General features: G+C 60.2%; 1 protein-coding gene across 1 annotated transcript; it reads right to left on the reverse strand.

Annotated features, from left to right (window-relative positions):
- Positions 1 to 7,159: 7,159 nt before the first annotated feature.
- FGF3 (fibroblast growth factor 3) lies at positions 7,160 to 14,501 on the reverse strand. The gene is made up of 3 exons (XM_065937255.1): positions 14,282 to 14,501; positions 11,944 to 12,047; positions 7,160 to 7,982 (listed from the first exon to the last, which is right to left on the reverse strand). The coding sequence occupies exons 1-3, from the start codon at positions 14,499 to 14,501 to the stop codon at positions 7,626 to 7,628; spliced, it is 681 nt and encodes a 226-aa protein (XP_065793327.1). The 3' UTR covers positions 7,160 to 7,625.
- Between the last annotated feature and the right edge of the window lie 2,812 nt (positions 14,502 to 17,313).

Raw genomic sequence — 17,313 nt, forward strand, 5'->3', positions numbered from 1 at the left:
GGATGGATGGGTGGGTGGATGGATGGAGAGATGAATGGATGAATAAGTAGATAAATGGATGGATGGATGATGGATTAATAGGTAGATAAATGGATGGATGGATGGATGGGTGGGTGGATGGAGAGATGAATGGATGAATAAGTAGATAAATGGATGGATGGATGATGGATGAATAGGTAGATAAATGGATGGATGGATGGATGGGTGGGTGGATGGAGAGATGAATGGATGAATAAGTAGATAAATGGATGGATGGATGGATGGATGGATGATGGATGGAAGGATAGATGGATGGGTGAATGGATGGAAAGGTGAATGGATGATAGGTAGATAAATGAATGGATGGATGTTTGGATGGATAGAGAGATGAACGGATGAAAAAGGAGATAACTGGGTGGATGGGTGGATCGATGGATGGATGGGTAGATGGATGGATGGAAAGATGAATGGATGATAGGTAGATTAATGGATGGATGGATGGATTTTTGGACAGATGGAGAGATGGATCAGTAGATGAATGGATGAATAGCCTGCCCAACGCGTAGAGTTTCTCAGGAATTCCTGCATTGCTATCAGTGTTGCCCCATGAAGCTCTCCTTTCACTCTTCACTGTTGAGCCCGTTAGAGGAGGGTACTGCATAGCAAGCCCCTTGGGGAGATTCACTCCGTTCTTGGTGGGTCTCCCAGATCTGACTGAAAAGCGCAGTGCCTGGCCCTCTCCCCCACCCGTTCATGGCTGTGCAGCTCCTTTTATAGACTGGTCGCCATCTGTGTCTCCTTGGATCTGGAGGGTCACTGTGGGAGCCCATTTGACAGATGGGAAGATCAAGGCTGGGAGGGGGAGGCAGAGCCGATCCTGGGCTCTCACGGCCGGTCATGAGACCACAGACATGGCCGAGGTCGTGTTTGAACCAGTGGATCTGAATCCAGCACCTGTGCCGTCTCTCTCCCAACCCAGAAGCCTGTCTCCCAAACCCCATTCCGAGGGATGGACGCGCCCCTCGCCAAGACCGCTCAGGCACAAGCGTGGCGGCCTGGAGATTCCAGCTACTGCAGCCGAGGGGGCTGTAGGTCAGCTTCAGGGCTGTGTCTGACTCGGCCGTGGAAGGCGGCCCAGGCAGCGTCACCCTCCAATGGCTGGGCGCTAATTACAAACCCACTTCTTCACCTTTCAGAGCCTTTCAACCCCCTTTGAACCTGCCGTGAGGTTCAAAGGCCCACTGCCTGCAGCTGAAGCTTGGTCACCCAGCGCCCGTCCTGCCTTGCCCATCGGAGGCAGAGTGGGACCACAGCGCCAGTGCTCAGGGGCCAGCAATGAGTCCTCGGTCTGCTGGCTTCACGCAGCAGGGAGTGGACCCAGCTAAGCAACGTGGCTCACAGCCCAAGGCCAGCCAGCTGCCTCTCCCTTATATGAGCTCTGGGTAGGCAGGCGTGACCGGCCGGCCAGATCCTAAAGGTTCTTTATTCCCCCAATCTTTTCAGCACTGTTTATTGAACATCTCTGACGCTCTTCTCAACCACCTACTTCTGGTGGGGAAGATAGTAAGATCAGTGCCACAGGTCCTGCAACCAGAGCCTTACAGCTACCTTTGATGTTCTTTATCATTTATCCACTTGTTTTTCAGCTAAGACAGCAAAAGAAATGATTTACTGTACACGTGTTACATTTAGCCACAACCGAGAACCAAACAAGTCCAGACTGTCACAGGTCCAGGGCAAAGGACCAGAAGGGACCGTGTTGATATGAGCAAGGTGGGTCTCTCAAAGGTGGTTGAAGCAATAAGAATCGCCATAACTGTTCTAGATCCACTGAGATAAGTTTAGACAGGAGGCCTGCTGTCCAGTGATTTGCTCCAGGGTCTCCAGTCTCTGGCTTCCCTTGTTTCTGCTCCATGGGGCAACAAGTTGGCTTGGACCTCTGCCTCACCTTTTTTTTTTTAAGTTTGCTTGTTTTTTTTTTTTTAAGTGGGGACCATTTTTAAAGTCTTTATTGAATTTGTTGCAATACTGCTCCTATTTAATGTTTCGATCTTTTGGCCGCAATGCAGGCGGGATTTTAGCTCTCCAACCAGGGATTGAATCCACAGCCCCTGCACTGGAAGGCGAAGTCTTACCCGCTGGACTGCCCGGGGAGTCCCCCATCGCCTTTCTTATTTTGTGCTTCACCCTGTGGTCCTCGTCTCTCCACCTCGCTCTCTCGGCGGGAGCTTTCTCAGAAGGTGCCATCAGGGCCGAGAGCCCGTCGGTCCACTTTTAGGCGTACAGTTTCGCAGCGCACGTTCACCAGTGTGTGCCTCCGTCATCACTGTCTGTTTTCGGTACTTTTTCCTCATCCCAAATGGAGACTCTGTCCTCATGAGCCGCGAACTGCCCCTGCCTCTCCCCTCACCCCTGGCCCCCACCATCCCACCTCCTGTCTCTATGGATTTAACTACACCTGCATGATGTAGGCGGCCTCAGGCAGGAACCGTCCCTCTGTGTCCGGCTTCATTCACTGAGCGTCATGTCCTCCAGGTTCATCCACATCGTAGCCTGAGTCAACATCCACCTTCTTCAAGGCTGAGTAATATTCCACCGTACAGTTGGGCGGCATTTCACTTATCCATCCATCCATCGAAGGACACGTGGGCTCCTTCTACCTTTTGACAGCTGTGTTTAACCTTGCCAGGCAGAGGGGTGTGGCGAATACCCATCAGAGTCCTGCTCTCTCCTTTTGGCCTGTACCCAGAGACGGGGCTACTGGACCACGTGTCTATTCTGTGCCTCACTTTTTTCGTTTTTAATTTGTATTTATTCATTCTGGCTGCTCTGGGTCTTAGTTGCCGCATGTGGTATCTAGTTCTCTGATCAGGGATGGAACCCAGGCCCCCTTGCATTGGGAGCTCAGAGTCTTAGCCCCTGGACCAGCGGGGAAGTTCCCTCTGTGCCTCCCTTTTCAAGGAACCATCGTCCTGTCTTCCACAGCATCTGCCGCGATTCAGGTTCCTGCTCTTGCAGGTGATTTGACTCAAAGCCCCAGGTCCCTCTGACGGCACAGACCTGCCCCATGCCCTCCAATCTCTTCCCCCGGCCCCCAACTCCTGGCCTGCCCTCCTGGGCTGGGCAGGTAGGGGAGGCTGTTCCTAGAGCCTCCAGGACTCCCCGCCCCGGCTCAGGTGGCGGAACCCTCGGGGGACCTAGTCTCCAGCCTCTGCCGCTCCAGGTCAAAGCAGGGCGGTCTGGGGTGCCAGGGTCACCGGGCTCCGCCCTCATCCCCGTTTCCTTTTCAGGGGCTCCTGCCCGCTCCCGCATCTTCCTGCGTGCAGCCCACAGCCCCTCACCAAGGAGAGCTCTTTGGGGACTTGACATCTCACAAAGGAGGGAAGACAGCAATGACACAGGACCTGAAGAGGGGTTCAGAGGGCTGGGGGCCTCCTGAGTGTGAGGAGGCGGAAGGAGGAATACAGCCCTGGGCGGCGTGTGGACGGGGATGTCCCCAGGCGTGTCCCCAGGGGTGCCCGGCCAGAGCATCATTCAGGGCTGACCCATGCCAGCTTCCGTGTCCTGTAAACAGGCCAATCGGACAGAGAGGCCAGGGTGGCCAGTGGCTCTGAGGTGGGTGGGCCTCGATTCCTAGGAACCCCAGGAGGATCCTCCAGCCTCCCAGGGGCCAGGTCAGGGGAGGCCGAGGGGAGCAGAGGCAGAACCACCTTCCTCATGCACCTGATTGGACCCTGGAGCCCTGGCACCTGAAAGACCCTCCCTCTGCAGGGACCACAGCTGGCTGGCCCTCAGCCCCTCTCCAAGTGCGGGGTGCCATGTGCAGGGCACACCTCGGCATCCTTGCCGGAGAGGTGGGCGAGGCTGCGGCTCTGGCCACACAGGTGAGCCCCTCCCCCCACCTCCCAGACCGCTCCCGAGTCCAAGGTCATTTTCCCAAAGTCCCGGGGACACAGCGGTTGTTAGTGACGTGGGGGCAAAGGGCTAGATTCCACTACAAGTACTTCATCGTTGTTCACTTGCTCAGTCGTGTCTGACTCTTTGCAGCCCCACGGATTATGGCACTAGTCTCTGGCTTCTCTTGTTTCTGCTCCATGGAGGAGCAAGTTTGACTTGGACAGGCTCCCCTGTCCGTCACCATCTCCCAGAATTTGCTCAAACTCATGTTCATTGAGTCAATGATGCCATCCAACCATCTCATCCTGTGTTGCCCCCTTCTCTTGCTGCCTTCAATCTTTCCCAGCATCAGGGTCTTTTCTGATGAGTTAATTCTTTGCATCAGGTGGCCAAAGTATAGGAGCTTCAGCTTTAGCATCAGTCCTTCCAATGAACATTCAAGGTTGATCTCCTTTAGGATGGACTGATTTGATCTCCTTGCAGTCCAAGAGATTCTCAAAAATCTTCTCCAGCACCACAGTGCAAAAGCATCAATTCTTTGGCGCTCAGCTTTCTTTATGGTCCAACTCTCACATCCATACATGACTACTGGAAAAACCATATCTTTGACTAGATGGACCTTTGCCGACAAAGTGATATCTCTGCTTTTTAATATGCTGTCTAGGTTTGTCATAGCTTTTCTTCCAAGGAACAAGCATCTTTTAATTTCATTTACTTACTTAGTTCAGTCGCTCAGTCATGTCCGACTCTTTGCGACCCCAATGGACTGCAGCATGCCAGGCTGTGTTTACTGAAGTGTTTTTAAACTGACACGAAACGCTTGTTCCCTTTGGGATCCATTTGCATTGCTCACAAACCAAAAAACTGGTTTGGAAGCAGTGTCTGCGGTTCAAAAGCAGAAAGGGGTGGGCACGCTCGTGCAGGCCCCACTTTGGAAACCCCCTGTGGCCCCTCTTTGGCACCCCAAGGCGCCCCCACAGCCCATGTCAGATGAGCCTGGTGTGGGCAGCTCGGTGGACCCTGCAGAGTGACGTCCTCGGAATCCTCCCAGGAGCCCACACTTTCAGCCTGTGGACTTTCTGCGCTTCACCCTCATTCAACAGAAACAGGGTCCCTCTCCCTTTGGGGACCACTTGAGGGGCAGCACAGCCAGGCCCCCTGCCCCCTGCACGAGCTTGCTTGGGCAGCTATGACAAAGTTCCAGACAGCTGATGGCTATAATGACAGAGACGTGTGTTCTCCCAGTTCTGGGGGTGGGATGTCCAAGGTGTGGGCAGGGCGGGCTGAGTGTGTGGGGGGTCTGGTCCAGTTTCTCCCCTCACTCCTGGTCCTGTGCGGTGATGTCTGCTGCACAGAAGCATCACGCTCACCCTCCCCGGGCATCGACCTTGAGCCCAGGTCTGCCCTCGTCATCCCCCTCCTTACAAAGACCCAGTCACCCTGGGGCAGAGAGTGTCCGGCTCCAGACAGCCTCACCCTAACTTGATCACATCTGCAACGACATGTGGCCACGTTCTGAGGCCCCAGGTTGGCACGGGGCAGGACTTCAACAGATGGGTATGCGCCCTGTGGAGAAGTGCCATACCTCCATAGCCCGTCAATTACAGAAAACACATGTTCTCTTGTCTAACCCGTTTTCAATATTAACCAAGACTCCCAAATGACTCCCTCCACCATCTTCAGGGCCTGTCTGCTGATGGAGTAGCACCGGGGTGGAGACGAAGCTGCACCCGCCTCATGACATGAGGGGACCAGTTCACCCGCTGAGCCTCAGTTTCCTCATCTGCAAAATGGGAGCGAAGGTAACACCTGCTCCATCTCACTCCAGATGAATGACAAAACTCAAGGGGATAGCCCAGCATGAACTGATGCCCAGAGAATGTTCCTTCCCGCAGGGGCAGTCGGTCAGGGGGAGACAAGCAAGTCCACCTTGCTGAGGGGGGCATTGGCCGGGAGCCGGGTCCTTGTCTTCACGCTGAGCAGCTCTTGGCCGAGACTGTCCTCCGTCGTCACACACGTATTGGTGCTGAGGCCGCCCCTCTGCACGCTTGGTGCATATGAGTGATGCCAGCAGGAACAGCACTGAGGTCCTCTGGGGCTCAGGCCACACCCTCACCCGGCGGAAGCCGGGGAGGACTGCCCTGCCCCTGGCTCGCACCTGGGCCTGCCCCAGGGGACCCCGCCCGTCGCTGTTGTTGGAGGAGTAGGTGTGGGCAGCGGGCGGGGATGGCGGCGGGTCTGCCAGCTACAGGCTATAAGTAAAGTGTGGGTAGCTCAGTCGTGTCCGACTCTTTGAGACCCCGTGGACGGCAGCCCGCCAGGCTCCTCTGGCCATGGGATTCTCGAGGCAGGAATGCTAGAGTGGGCTGCCATGCCCTTCTCCAGGGGATCTTCCTGACCCAGGGATCGAACCCAGGTCTCCCGCCTCGCAGGAAGATTCTTTACCATCTGAGACACCAGGAAAGACTGCAACAAACCAAGCCACCCCTCTAGCCTCGATTTCTCAGCAAACGTAGGAATGCCCAAGGGCTTGGCGGCAGGTTGGGGGAAGGAAGGAGTTCTGGGATGGCTCTAGGTGGCCTGCAGCCCAGGTGCTCAAAACAGTCCAGGGAGAAGCACGCAGCTGCAAGCCGGAGGGAGTCTGGGGAATATCTACACAAAGTCAATATCTTTCTTTCTCTTTCTCCACACGTGTGCACACCTATGCACAACCAGGAACACACAACCACACACATACGTAGATTCACTCACGCACAAACACAGGAACACACCCACACGTGCTGTGTGCTAAGTCCGTTCAGTCGTGTCCGACTCTCTGCGACCCGATGGACTGTAGGTTCCTCCAGGTTCCTCTCTCCAGGGGATTCTCCAGGCAAGAACACTGGAGTGGGTTGCCATGCCCTCCTCCAGAGGATCTTCCTGGCCCAAGGATCAAACCTGTCTACTGCATTGCAGGCAGATTCTTTACCACTGGGCCACCTGGGAAACCCACATACCCCCACACACACTCAGGGGAATTCACACACACACACACACACACACACACACACACACACACATACACACACACACACACACACACAGACGCATTAGTCTCTTCCCATCCAAACATCTAGTGGTTTAAAAAAAAAAATAGTAATTTTCAAAACCAGGGAATTGAAATGCGTCTTTAGCCCAGTTTCTCAGAATACAATCTTACATCTTAAGACATCAATTTGGCACAGACTCCACCATCGTCACAAGCAAATTCGTTCAAGTAAAACTTTCAAGTGTGTCCGCAGGCTGCATCCTCATCTATTAAATAACAACGCAGAATAACATTTTGATCACACACGCTCCACCCCACTGTCCCACAGCGCCTTCAACAGCCGGGACCCCTTGCTCCTGCGGATCCTCCCGGTGTGGGCAAGGGCGCTCCCCGCCCAGGCAAACCTACAAGCCCCTGTTTGCAGCAGCCCCCTCCAAGCCAGGACGGGCTCCTTGCTGCGATGACGTGATGGTTGTCTGAGAAGCAGGAAGGGTTGGGGGTGTGTTCCGTCGGCCTGGGCAGAGCAGCCGGCCGCTAGGCGGGAAGGGCTAGCGCAGGGAAGTCAGGGGTGGAGCCCTGCACGCCCCGGGGGCGGCTTGGACGGCGGGGCCTCCAGGCGTCCGTCGTCGTCGGGTCTGCACCCGGTCCTGGCAGCCTGAGCTCAGAGCCCAGCCGCCGGCCGGGGACGCTCACGGCCTCCGCTCGCTCCCCGGGGCCGGGGCTAAGCTCGGCCTCCCGGGTCCCGCGGCCTCTGCTGCCTCCGCCGCCGCTGCCGCGTGGAAGCGGCCCTGCCGGGGGCGGGAGGCCGGGCCCGGCCCAGCAGCAGCCGCACCATCTCGTGATCCTTGCGGTCCAGCACGCGGGGCAGGAAGAGCGAGGACTTCTGCGTGCGGCGCGTCTTGAAGCCGCGGCGGGGCCGGCCCTTGCCGTTCACCGACACGTACCACAGTCTCTCGGCGCTGGGCTGGCGCCGGGCCCCGCGGCCGCCGGGCGCCGTGCGGTACAGCCGGGAGGCGTAGGTGTTGTAGCCCAGCTCGTGGATGCGCTCCACGAACTCGCACTCGGCGTTGTAGCTCTCCTGCGGGCGGATGGGGGCCAGGGTCAGCGCACAGAGCGCCCCGGGACGCAGGCGGGGAGGGGAGCCCTGGGCCCGGTCTGGGCGGCCTGGGGGGCGGGGTTTGGGGCGGTGGGTCCCGCCCCCGGGTCTGGACGGACAAACGCAGGATGGAAGGAGCTTTCGTCAGGGTCCCCGCCGGCTTCTGTGGCGTGTCTCCAGTTGGGGGGCTGGGCAAGGGGCAGGTACGTCTTAGGCCAGCCAAGGCTCTCCTTCCAGCTGTAGGTGGACAGACATGCCAAGCCTCTCCCCGCCCCCGCTCTTTCCCTCCCCACACTGTGCCACGGGGCAGGGGAAAGTGGCCAGGAGGACTGGCCTTTTCTCCGGGGATGACCATGCGGCGGGAGACCTTCAGGGCCCCTCTCCATCGGCAGAGGGGCAAGGGTGCAGGTGGCCCGGTGGACCGCAGCCCCATTCTCGGGGGTCACAGGCTGTTCAGGGCCAGACCTACCGACAGGGCAGCTTAGGATCCCCGAGGACCTCAGGAAGCAAGATGGGAAGCGCCAGCCATCTATCTCTCTCTGGTGACTCAGGAGCCCAGAGGCAAGGCTGGAGAGTGTTAGGGGGAGGGCCTCCCCCCATACCCGCAGCCCCTCCTCTCTGCTCTGCAACCCCTCTGTGGATGCTTGGGCTCTTTGGGTCTGCATTCAGACGCCACTGCCCGAGATTTTACAGAGGGGGACACTGAGGTCCGGATGGGTGCCAGACCCCAAATCACGGAGAGATCTGATGCCCCTGTGGGCTGTGCCCACACCCTGCGTGTAGTGGGGCCCTCTGGGGTGGGTGGGTGGGCTCAGGCAGACCCACCCCACCCCCTGGTTGGACACACTGCTTCAGCATCTTACACCTGCACACCCCACCCGGCCCCGCTCACAGTGTCTGTGAAAAACTCAGCAGCTAAACCAGCTCTCCTCCCAGGCCCCTCTGTCCTGGAGAAGGACACAGTGCTGTGAACCTCAAGAGCAAGGGGCTCAGGCCCTATGGGAGGGCTTCTTGGGGGTGGAACATTGTTTGCACCTTGAGGGGCCTCCTGGATGGGGGAAGGCTACGGTTAAGGGGCGGAGACGAGCTAGAAAAAGGCATCACAGGCACCAGGACGGCAGCTCAGCTCGCAGTGCCTCTCCAGAGTCTCCTCCCCAGGGCCCTCCCCAGAGCCACCCCCATCCCGGGCTCCAGCTGCTCAGATTCTACTCCTTGCCATCACCCTCATCCTCGGGGAGGCTGCTCATCCTTCTCAGCTTTGCCAGCTCCTGGCACTGCTCCAGAAAAATCAGCCAGGGCTGGACAGAGGTGGGGACCAGGCAGAGATGCAGGCACCCTCCCAGTGGGGAGGGCGTGTTCCCGTGGGGCAGGAGGGGGCAGGAGGGGGAAGGGGCACCCCGGGCAGTAGAGTGCAAGGAAAGCATGGGGAGCTGGGAGCAGCAGGGCTTGTTCTGGAGAAGCCAAGGGGTCCAGGGCCTGAGTGGGGACGGGAGCCGTGAAGTGACAGTGGGAGGAGGAGGCAGAAGATGGTTTGGGCTGCTCCACTGTGAGCTGAGCTAAGGAATCTGGGGGATAATCTGGGGCTGATGGGGCGTTTCTGGAGGCCATCACGTGAGTGGGTTTGCAGTTTAGGGAGGTCACTGATCAGGCACCTAGCACAGATTATGACATAGGTAAGTGCCCAGGACCCTGAGGGATGAAGGAATGAATGCCAGGAGGGTGGAAGGAAAGAGAGTTGGATGGGTGGGTGTTGGTGGATGGATGGATGGACGGATAGATGAATGGAAGGAGACAAGAGGGAGGGAAGGTGGGTGTGGACTGGAGGGTGGAGACCTGGAGGCCTGTAGCTGGGTCCCAAGACTGCCGTGATGGTCCAGCTGGGAGATGATGAGGCCCTGAGTTATAAGGGCACAGGGGTTGGGTGGAGGGAGGCAGAAACTGAAGCGAGGGATTCAGGAAGTATGTTCGAGGACTTGGAGATGCGCTGAACGTGCGGCTGAGAAAGAAGCAGCTGTCTGCCTTGACTCCCCGCTGACCTTGGGTTTGAGTGAGTGGCTGGTGGGGTAACAACTATGGCAGGGGAGTCGGGAGCTGCTGAATTCAGTTAGGGGTGTGCTGCCCTCTGCCAGGGTGGTCTCTGAGCCATCAGGACATCTGGGGGGAACGATAACTCTGAAGGGAGGTCAGGACTGGAATTGGGGGCTGTCAGGGTGCAAGGGCCGCTGACCCACAGAGCAGATGAGCTAGCCTGGAGGGTGAGAAGCAAGGTGATGGCAAAGACCAGGGACTCAGATAGTCAAAAGGCAGGGCAGTCGGAGCAGCACTCATGGGCAAACTGGGGGCGCCCGGGACGGGGACAAGGGGTGACAGGAGCGGCATCTGGGCTGCCTCACCTTCCAGCTTATCTGCAATGTAGTGAGACCTCCCATGCCAGGAGCTCTGCCAACTCCCACCCCACCCAGCTAGACTGCTGGGCTACCCACATGGGACCAGGAACCTCTCCTCCTCCATCCCCGAAGCCAGTGCTGCCGGCTCTCAGAGACGGAAGCCACAGGGAGACTCTGGCCCACGGGGCACGCATAATTCTGCCCCCCAGGGTCATGGCCTGGGTCTCCCACAGGAGAGATGGCAGCGGCCAGACGCTGCCTCTCCTAATTCCAGCCCTACCTGCCTCCCTCTGTGAACTTGCCCAGCGTGAACAAAGGCCGCCCCTGGTCAGTAAGACCTGCACAAGCTCCGCAGGCCAGCAAGGCCTCCCCTCGCCATCAGGGATGGGAGTGCCTGTGGGGGGTCCACACCCATTTCAGGAACAGAAAGTCAGTTTTGCTCACTCCGCACCAAGGGGGAGGGCTGGAGGCGTCTGGAAAGCCACCATCCACCTCAAGAAAAAATCAGACCAGACCCCGGGCTAAGGGCATGTGTTCATAAACCGCACTTGGTGTTTACAGACCCTAGAAGCATGTATAAGGGAGGCTGGGCACCCGAGGGTCCCTCTTCCCAGACACAGACTCCCCTGGGTCACAGAAAGCAAATGGGTATCTTCCTACTTCTGCATTTCCTTTAGCCAAACCGTGAAAAATCTGTGATGGAAAAAACCGCTTAAAGGAGGACTTCCCTGCAATTCTTGACAGTGCTTTGCCTGACTTCAGACAGGCGGGGAAATGTCTGTGTTTCCCGTGCAAATGCAACCGAATGGAGGAGACGGTCCTCGCCTGCGTCGTCTAGGTGACGGTTGGTGGGTGGGAAGCCTCTCACTGCCCAGGGAGCATCAGCTGAATTGCATGTAATGACTAGTTGGAGCTAGGAAACTTCCTAGTACATGTATTTTACTCCATATATGACCCGCCCCTGGGGGATGGACACCACCAACGCCCACAGTCACGCGACCCCTTGTTCTGTAGAGACCCAGATGGTACAAAGGCTGAGTTCCAAACCTATGTGCCTGGGACATAGGCCCCATCACCCTTCCTCTTGGTTCCCTCCTACTGACTCACAGCACTTGCCTTTCCGCCGTCTTCCTCACTCCACTCCCAGGAGAGCTCTGTCTGGGTGAGCCCACAGACGACCTTTTGCCTCCTGGACACCCTTGCTTCATCCCCAGGCTCACTAGGGTCCGTTGATCTTGGTAGAAACTTGGGGCACAACCTCTCCTCTCCTCTCAGCTACCTTGAAGGTGACCACAGAATGCCTGGGGAAGCGTCCTCTCACCCCACAGCACTGGAGAACATAAGATATCTCTACCCCGTCAGTTGGCAGCCGCCTCTAAGCAGACTCGGGCAGAAGAGTGCCGGGCGGGGAGCCGTGGGACCTGGGGTGCTGGTCCCGGCATGTCCCCGGACAGAGCGTGATGCTGCCCGTGTCCCTGTGTGTCCTCTGATGTGATGTCCATGGGAGCCGGCTGCTCCGTTTGTGCCCCACCCCCAACACGAGCCCCTGGACTCACCGAAGCGTAGAGCCGTCCCCTCTTGTTCATGGCCAGGTACCGCCCGGAGAAGAGCCCCTTGATGGCCACAACGCCCACCTCCACCGCTGTTATCTCCAGGATGCCTGTGAGGGGTCGGACAGCCCGTCACGTCCCCTGCTTCCCACAGAGCCCGGCAGGGAGGGCTGAACACCCCATCTCCCTGCACCAGCTCGGGGAGGCGATGGGGGTGCTGAGGACAACCCGCACTGAAAGGGGGTGACTTTGGACGTTCGGGAGAGGGAGAAACCCCTGGGTGGGAGGTGCCGCACGGGGAACACCAGGGGAGGCGTCTGCAAGAAGGCAGACCCGGGAGGGAAGGAAACCAGCACTTCCCCACGCTGGACGGGAGCCCCCTGGAGCCTCTCCAGCACTTGTGAGCTAGTTTCATGATGGGCCGGCCAGACGTGCCAGCTGAGACTGCGGGCCAGAGGGACTTGCCCAAGATGGCATACAGGTGTCTGAACTGGGATTCAAACCTCCTGAACGTGGCTGTGTCTGGGCCCACTGGAGTGCCCCGGGGGGCCTGGGAGGGGGAGCTGGGCCCTTGGCATGGAGAATTGATAACGGGATCCACCAGTGACTTGAGGGTGCCACCCAAACCCACTGGCAGGGGACGTGGGTGGGAGATAATTGTCTCAAGCCTGTAGGGTGTTGGCAAGGAGCTCACAAAGGGAAGCCACCTGCGTTCACCCACTCCCCACCCAATGGAAGAAAGTTTAAATCTCCCCTAAGCCTTCCGTTAGGACCGAGGGCGCTTTTTTTCCCACTGGGAAGCCTGCAACAAAGCCCCACGTGGGGCCACAGTGCCCCTGGGGTAACAGCTGTGCCCTCTCCGGGGGGTGCCTCTCCCTCTCTCAGCGTCCGGCCCCTGGCACATGTCAGCGATCACAGGGCCAGGCCGCCGGCCGCCAGAGCCTTGCCCAGAGCGTGCGGGGGCCCCGGGGGCACAGGATGCCGGCCTCTGGGCTCTCTGGGGCGCAGGCTGGGCGGATTCCCCCCGCCCCGCCCCGTCGCGCCAGCCAAAGCACCCGCGTCTGGATGTGGGACCAGCGCGGCTCTGGGCTGCCCGCCTTGATGCCTCAAGAATTTGGATGCTCTGCGACTCCCGGGAGTGGGAGGGGAGAGTGGATTTGGACAGAACCGAAGAATCGCTACCAGGCGGGCGCAGGGCCCTTCGCAGTCCTGTCCCGCGCGCAGTGGACGCCCTGGTAACATTTGGCTTCCACCGCGCGGCTCCGGAGGCGTCTTCCGAAGATGCCTTCACCGGACCGCGGCTTTCCTGGAGGAAGCAGAGTTTTCCGGCTGCCTCTGGAATACACCGCGCCCTTTCCTGCGCCCGGGTCGGGGAGGAGGAGCAGATCGCGGGGCGCATCGGAGGACCCCGATCCTCTGGCCACACACCCCGCCCACTGAGCTCCTACCCGGCCCCGAGCTCGGGTCTCCAGCTCCTCACCGAGCGGAGCTGCGTCGAGTCCCCACGGCCCTGCGCTCCTCCTCGAGAAGGGACTCCGCACGAGCCCGGGCCCCCGTGGCCGGAGGAGCCAAACCTTGGGACCTCGCGGGACTCCGGTTCGAGCGCAGTCCGGGCGCGGGTTCCGGCTGCGGGGCCCGGCTGCGGGGCGGGGTGACAGTGTGCCCGCGCCCCCAGCACCAGGCGGACGTCCCTGCGTGATCCTGAGCCGCATCCCGTGGCCCCCCACCCGGCGACCCGGGAGCTCATCCCGCCGGTCGCGCTGCGGCCAAGGGCAGAGGCGGGAGGGCTGGGCATCCCGGTCTGGGGACAGAATTCTCTATCCTTGCGGTCGCCTGACGGGAGCCCCAGGAGCCCCGCTCTGCCCGGCGAGCTTCTTCCGCGCGGAGGTTGCGGGCCGGGCGGCCCCCTGGGCGGCCGCGAGCCGGGAGGGCGGACGGGATGGCGGAACGCCCCGAGCTCGGCAGGAGGAGAAGGGGTCGAAATGATAAAGAGGACGATAAATGCCTTGTCCAGGGCCTTTTCTCCGAAAAACTCAAAGGGCTCAGATTTGTCCGAACCACCAAACCCAATCGAGCGGGGAGCCCCCGGACGGCCTTCCTCACACCTCCTCGGACCAGCGGGCGGCGGGGCGCGGGGGCGACCAGCCGGGGCCTCTTCGGACGTGACCCGCTCCTCCCCCCACACCCCAGCTCCCCTCTCTTCAGCTCCCCGACGTTGGGGGAGCCCAGGGGACCTCGGCGGTCGCCCTCTGGCCGCAGCGGTGGTCTGCGTCCCCGGGCGGGCACCCTCGCCTCGCCAGCCCCCGCGTGGGCACCGCTCCTTCCGAGGGTGCCGGACACTCACTGTAGGCGCTGTTCTCTAGGCTGCCGTTGACGCGGCCGCTCGGGTGCAGCTGGAGGTGGTATTTGGTGGCGCAGTACAGCTTGCGGCGCCTGGGCGCCCCGCCGAGGTGCTCGTAGACGCCGCCGCGGCCGCCCGCATCCCGCCGCGGCCGCGCCCCGGGGCCCGCGGCCGGCCAGCCGGGCTCCAGCAGGCTGAGCAGCAGCAGCCAGATCAGGTCCATCGTGGCATCGCGCCCGCCCCGCGGCGGCGGCTGCAGGCGAGCGCGGCGCCCATGGAAGGGACAGCGAGCCGAGCCGAGCCGAGGCGCTCGGAGCCCGCTCCCGCGCCTGGCGGTGCCGACTCCGGCTCCGCGGAGCGGGGGAGGGGAGCGGAGGGGAGGGGAGCGGTGGGTGCGCGGGAGGGAGAGGGAGACACGCAGAGAGAGATCCTTTAATTTTCACCCCGAAACGGGTGAGATTACCGTTGCTGCGCAAAGAGCTGAAAGAAAAGACGGTTCGGCAACAAAAGGCCGATGCGGTCCCCAGGCTGAGGCGCGGGAGGCGCGCGAGGGGCGGGAGGCCGGGCGGGGTGGAGAGCCGGGGCAGGGCGCGGCGTCCGGGTCGGGCGCCCCCCGGGCTCGCTCGCCCCCCGCGTGCCGCCGTCGAGCCGTGGCTCTGCTCCGCCGCGCGCCCCGAGCCCGTGCGCCCTCCCGGTTCTGAAAGGTCCCTTCCCCGCCCCCTCCCCCGCCCCTCCCCCAGACCAATTATGCCTCCGAAAATTATAGACCGAGGCCTCGAGGCGGCCGCCCCAGGCCCTGTCACCCCCTCCCGCCCCCCGTCAATCCCCTGGCACAATGGGAACGCCGCCGATGACTGATGTCCGCGAATACAACTCGCGGGGCAGTCGCGCTGACAAACGCCCATTAAAGGCGGCGCATAATGAAGGGGGCCCGCGGAGCACCGCGGAGGGGCGGGCCCTGCGCGCGGGCGCGGGCGCGCGTGGGGGACCCCGAGGTTCTGACTGCGCCCAGGGCTGCCCACTGGAGCCAGGACGCTGCCCTCGGCGGCCCGAGGCTTGAAGGTGCTTTATCCCCTCGCGCCATCCCAAGTAACCGGCACATCGCGGGAAGGACGAGGGTGGCGTTTGGAGGGTCCAGTCTCAGTAGCGCCCCAGAGAGGGGGTTGAGGCTGTAGGAGGACGACAGAAGAGCCAGAGAAAGGGGCACAGAGACAGACAGCCCTGGAGAGCAAGAGACAGACACAGCTCAGAGAACAGGACAGAAAAGAGAGAGGCCGAGAGACAGAGATGGTGGCCCAGAGAGCTCGGACCGATGCCTTGAGGAAAGCGTGGGGAGCGTGCTAGTCACCGAGCAGGCAGATGAGCGGAAACTGGCAAAGGTGGGTGGGCATCCCCGCCTGGTGGGCTGGGAGCAGCGGTGTAGATGCCCCCTGCACCTCGAGGGGCCCCTCCCCTCGGGATCCCAGTGAAGAGGGGCTGAGGGTGGAGTGCTGGGAAAAACCACATCCTCACCGCCTCTCTTGCTCCGCTACCCACCCACCCACCCACTCTGTGCTCCTGTAGCCCCCTGCCCAGCATCGGATACTGACACCCAGGCTCAAGCAAGGGTACCTGGCAGGCATGAGGGCTCCCTGTAGGGTCCAATAGGCTACGCTCCAAGTTCAGTGGCATGGGGATGAGCCCAGTGGGGATGAGTCCCCCGTCCCTTCTACCTGCCTCGGAATTTGGAACCTTGGTCCTTCCTTGGGGGCAGGGGTGTGTGGGGGGCACCAGGGGCTCTCTTGAGCTGTAGGAGCTAGTACATCCCATCGGGATACAGCTCAGTACCCTGATCTAACACAAGCAGGGCAGCACGTTCTCAGCGAGCCCTCCCCAGCACCCGCAGTGCCTAAGTGGCCCTGGGCCAGCCCTGGGGCATCACTCAGAACCCCAGTCCCAAGAGAAGTGGCTTCTGGCTAGAGTCTGCCTAGTCAGAGCCCCTGAGCTGTTGAAAGAACAGGCCACCGATTGCTAGAGTCCCATGATGATAGAGCCAGCTTTACACGGGACAGAGGACCGCTGTCAGGGAGACCCTGAGGATGGAGCCCTGCACCCACCCCAGTCTGCCTGCACCCTAGACCTGCTAGTGGTGGGGATCACTGCCACAGAGCAGGGGTCCAAGAGTGCTGAGAGGTCAGGAGGCTCTGCTGGTTTGGTTCACTGTTGTACCTGCAGCTTCTAGACTGTGCCGGGCAGAGTAGCCCCTCAGAACCCACTCCAAGGATGAATGAATGGGTAGCTCAGCTGCTTCCTAGTCCTGTGACCTTGGCCGTGTAGCCCCACCCCTCTGAGATGCTGGCTCCTTGTGTATGTTTTTGTTGTTCAGTGGCTAAGTCACATCCAATTCTTTGCAGCCCCATGGACTGCTGCACACCAGGCTGCCCTGTTCTTCACTGTCTCCTGGAGCTTGCTCGAACTCGTGTCCATTGAGTCGGTGATGCCATCCAACCATCTCATCTGTTGTCGCCCCTTTTATTGGAGCTTCAGCGTCAGCATCAGTCCTTTCAGTGAGTCTTCAGGGTTAATTTCCTTTAGGGAAATGCCTCAAATATAGTGAGAGAAACTCATTGAAAGTACCTTTGCAAAGGTCCCACCACCGTATCAGTGCAGAGGCCGCCCTTATCACTAAGGGACCACAGTTTATTATGCAAACTGGGCGCTGTGAACAGTTAGGCCAGGACAGCAGGCCCACACGCCCCAGGTTCCTTCCAGCAGACCTGACTCCCCGTGGGCATTCTTGTTAGGGGGACTTCTCTCAGGCAGCTAAGCTCCCTGGCCCCGGCAGTAACCTCTGGGCTGAAGTCAGAAGGACTGTCTAAAAGCCGAAATTGCCGTCTTCCCCGCACCAGGCTCTGGGACAGCCCCTTCCTATGCTGGTGTTTGGGGGCCTCGCCGACCATCCTGCACCCCAGCCCACCACCCACAGCCTCTCCCTCTCTGCCCCGACCTTTGCTTTCCTACCCACTGAGGCTTCTGGTCATCAGTCTCCCTGATCC

The sequence above is a fragment of the Muntiacus reevesi genome, chromosome 5 (genome assembly GCF_963930625.1).
Source record: "Muntiacus reevesi chromosome 5, mMunRee1.1, whole genome shotgun sequence".
NCBI classification, from domain to species: Eukaryota; Metazoa; Chordata; class Mammalia; order Artiodactyla; family Cervidae; genus Muntiacus; species Muntiacus reevesi.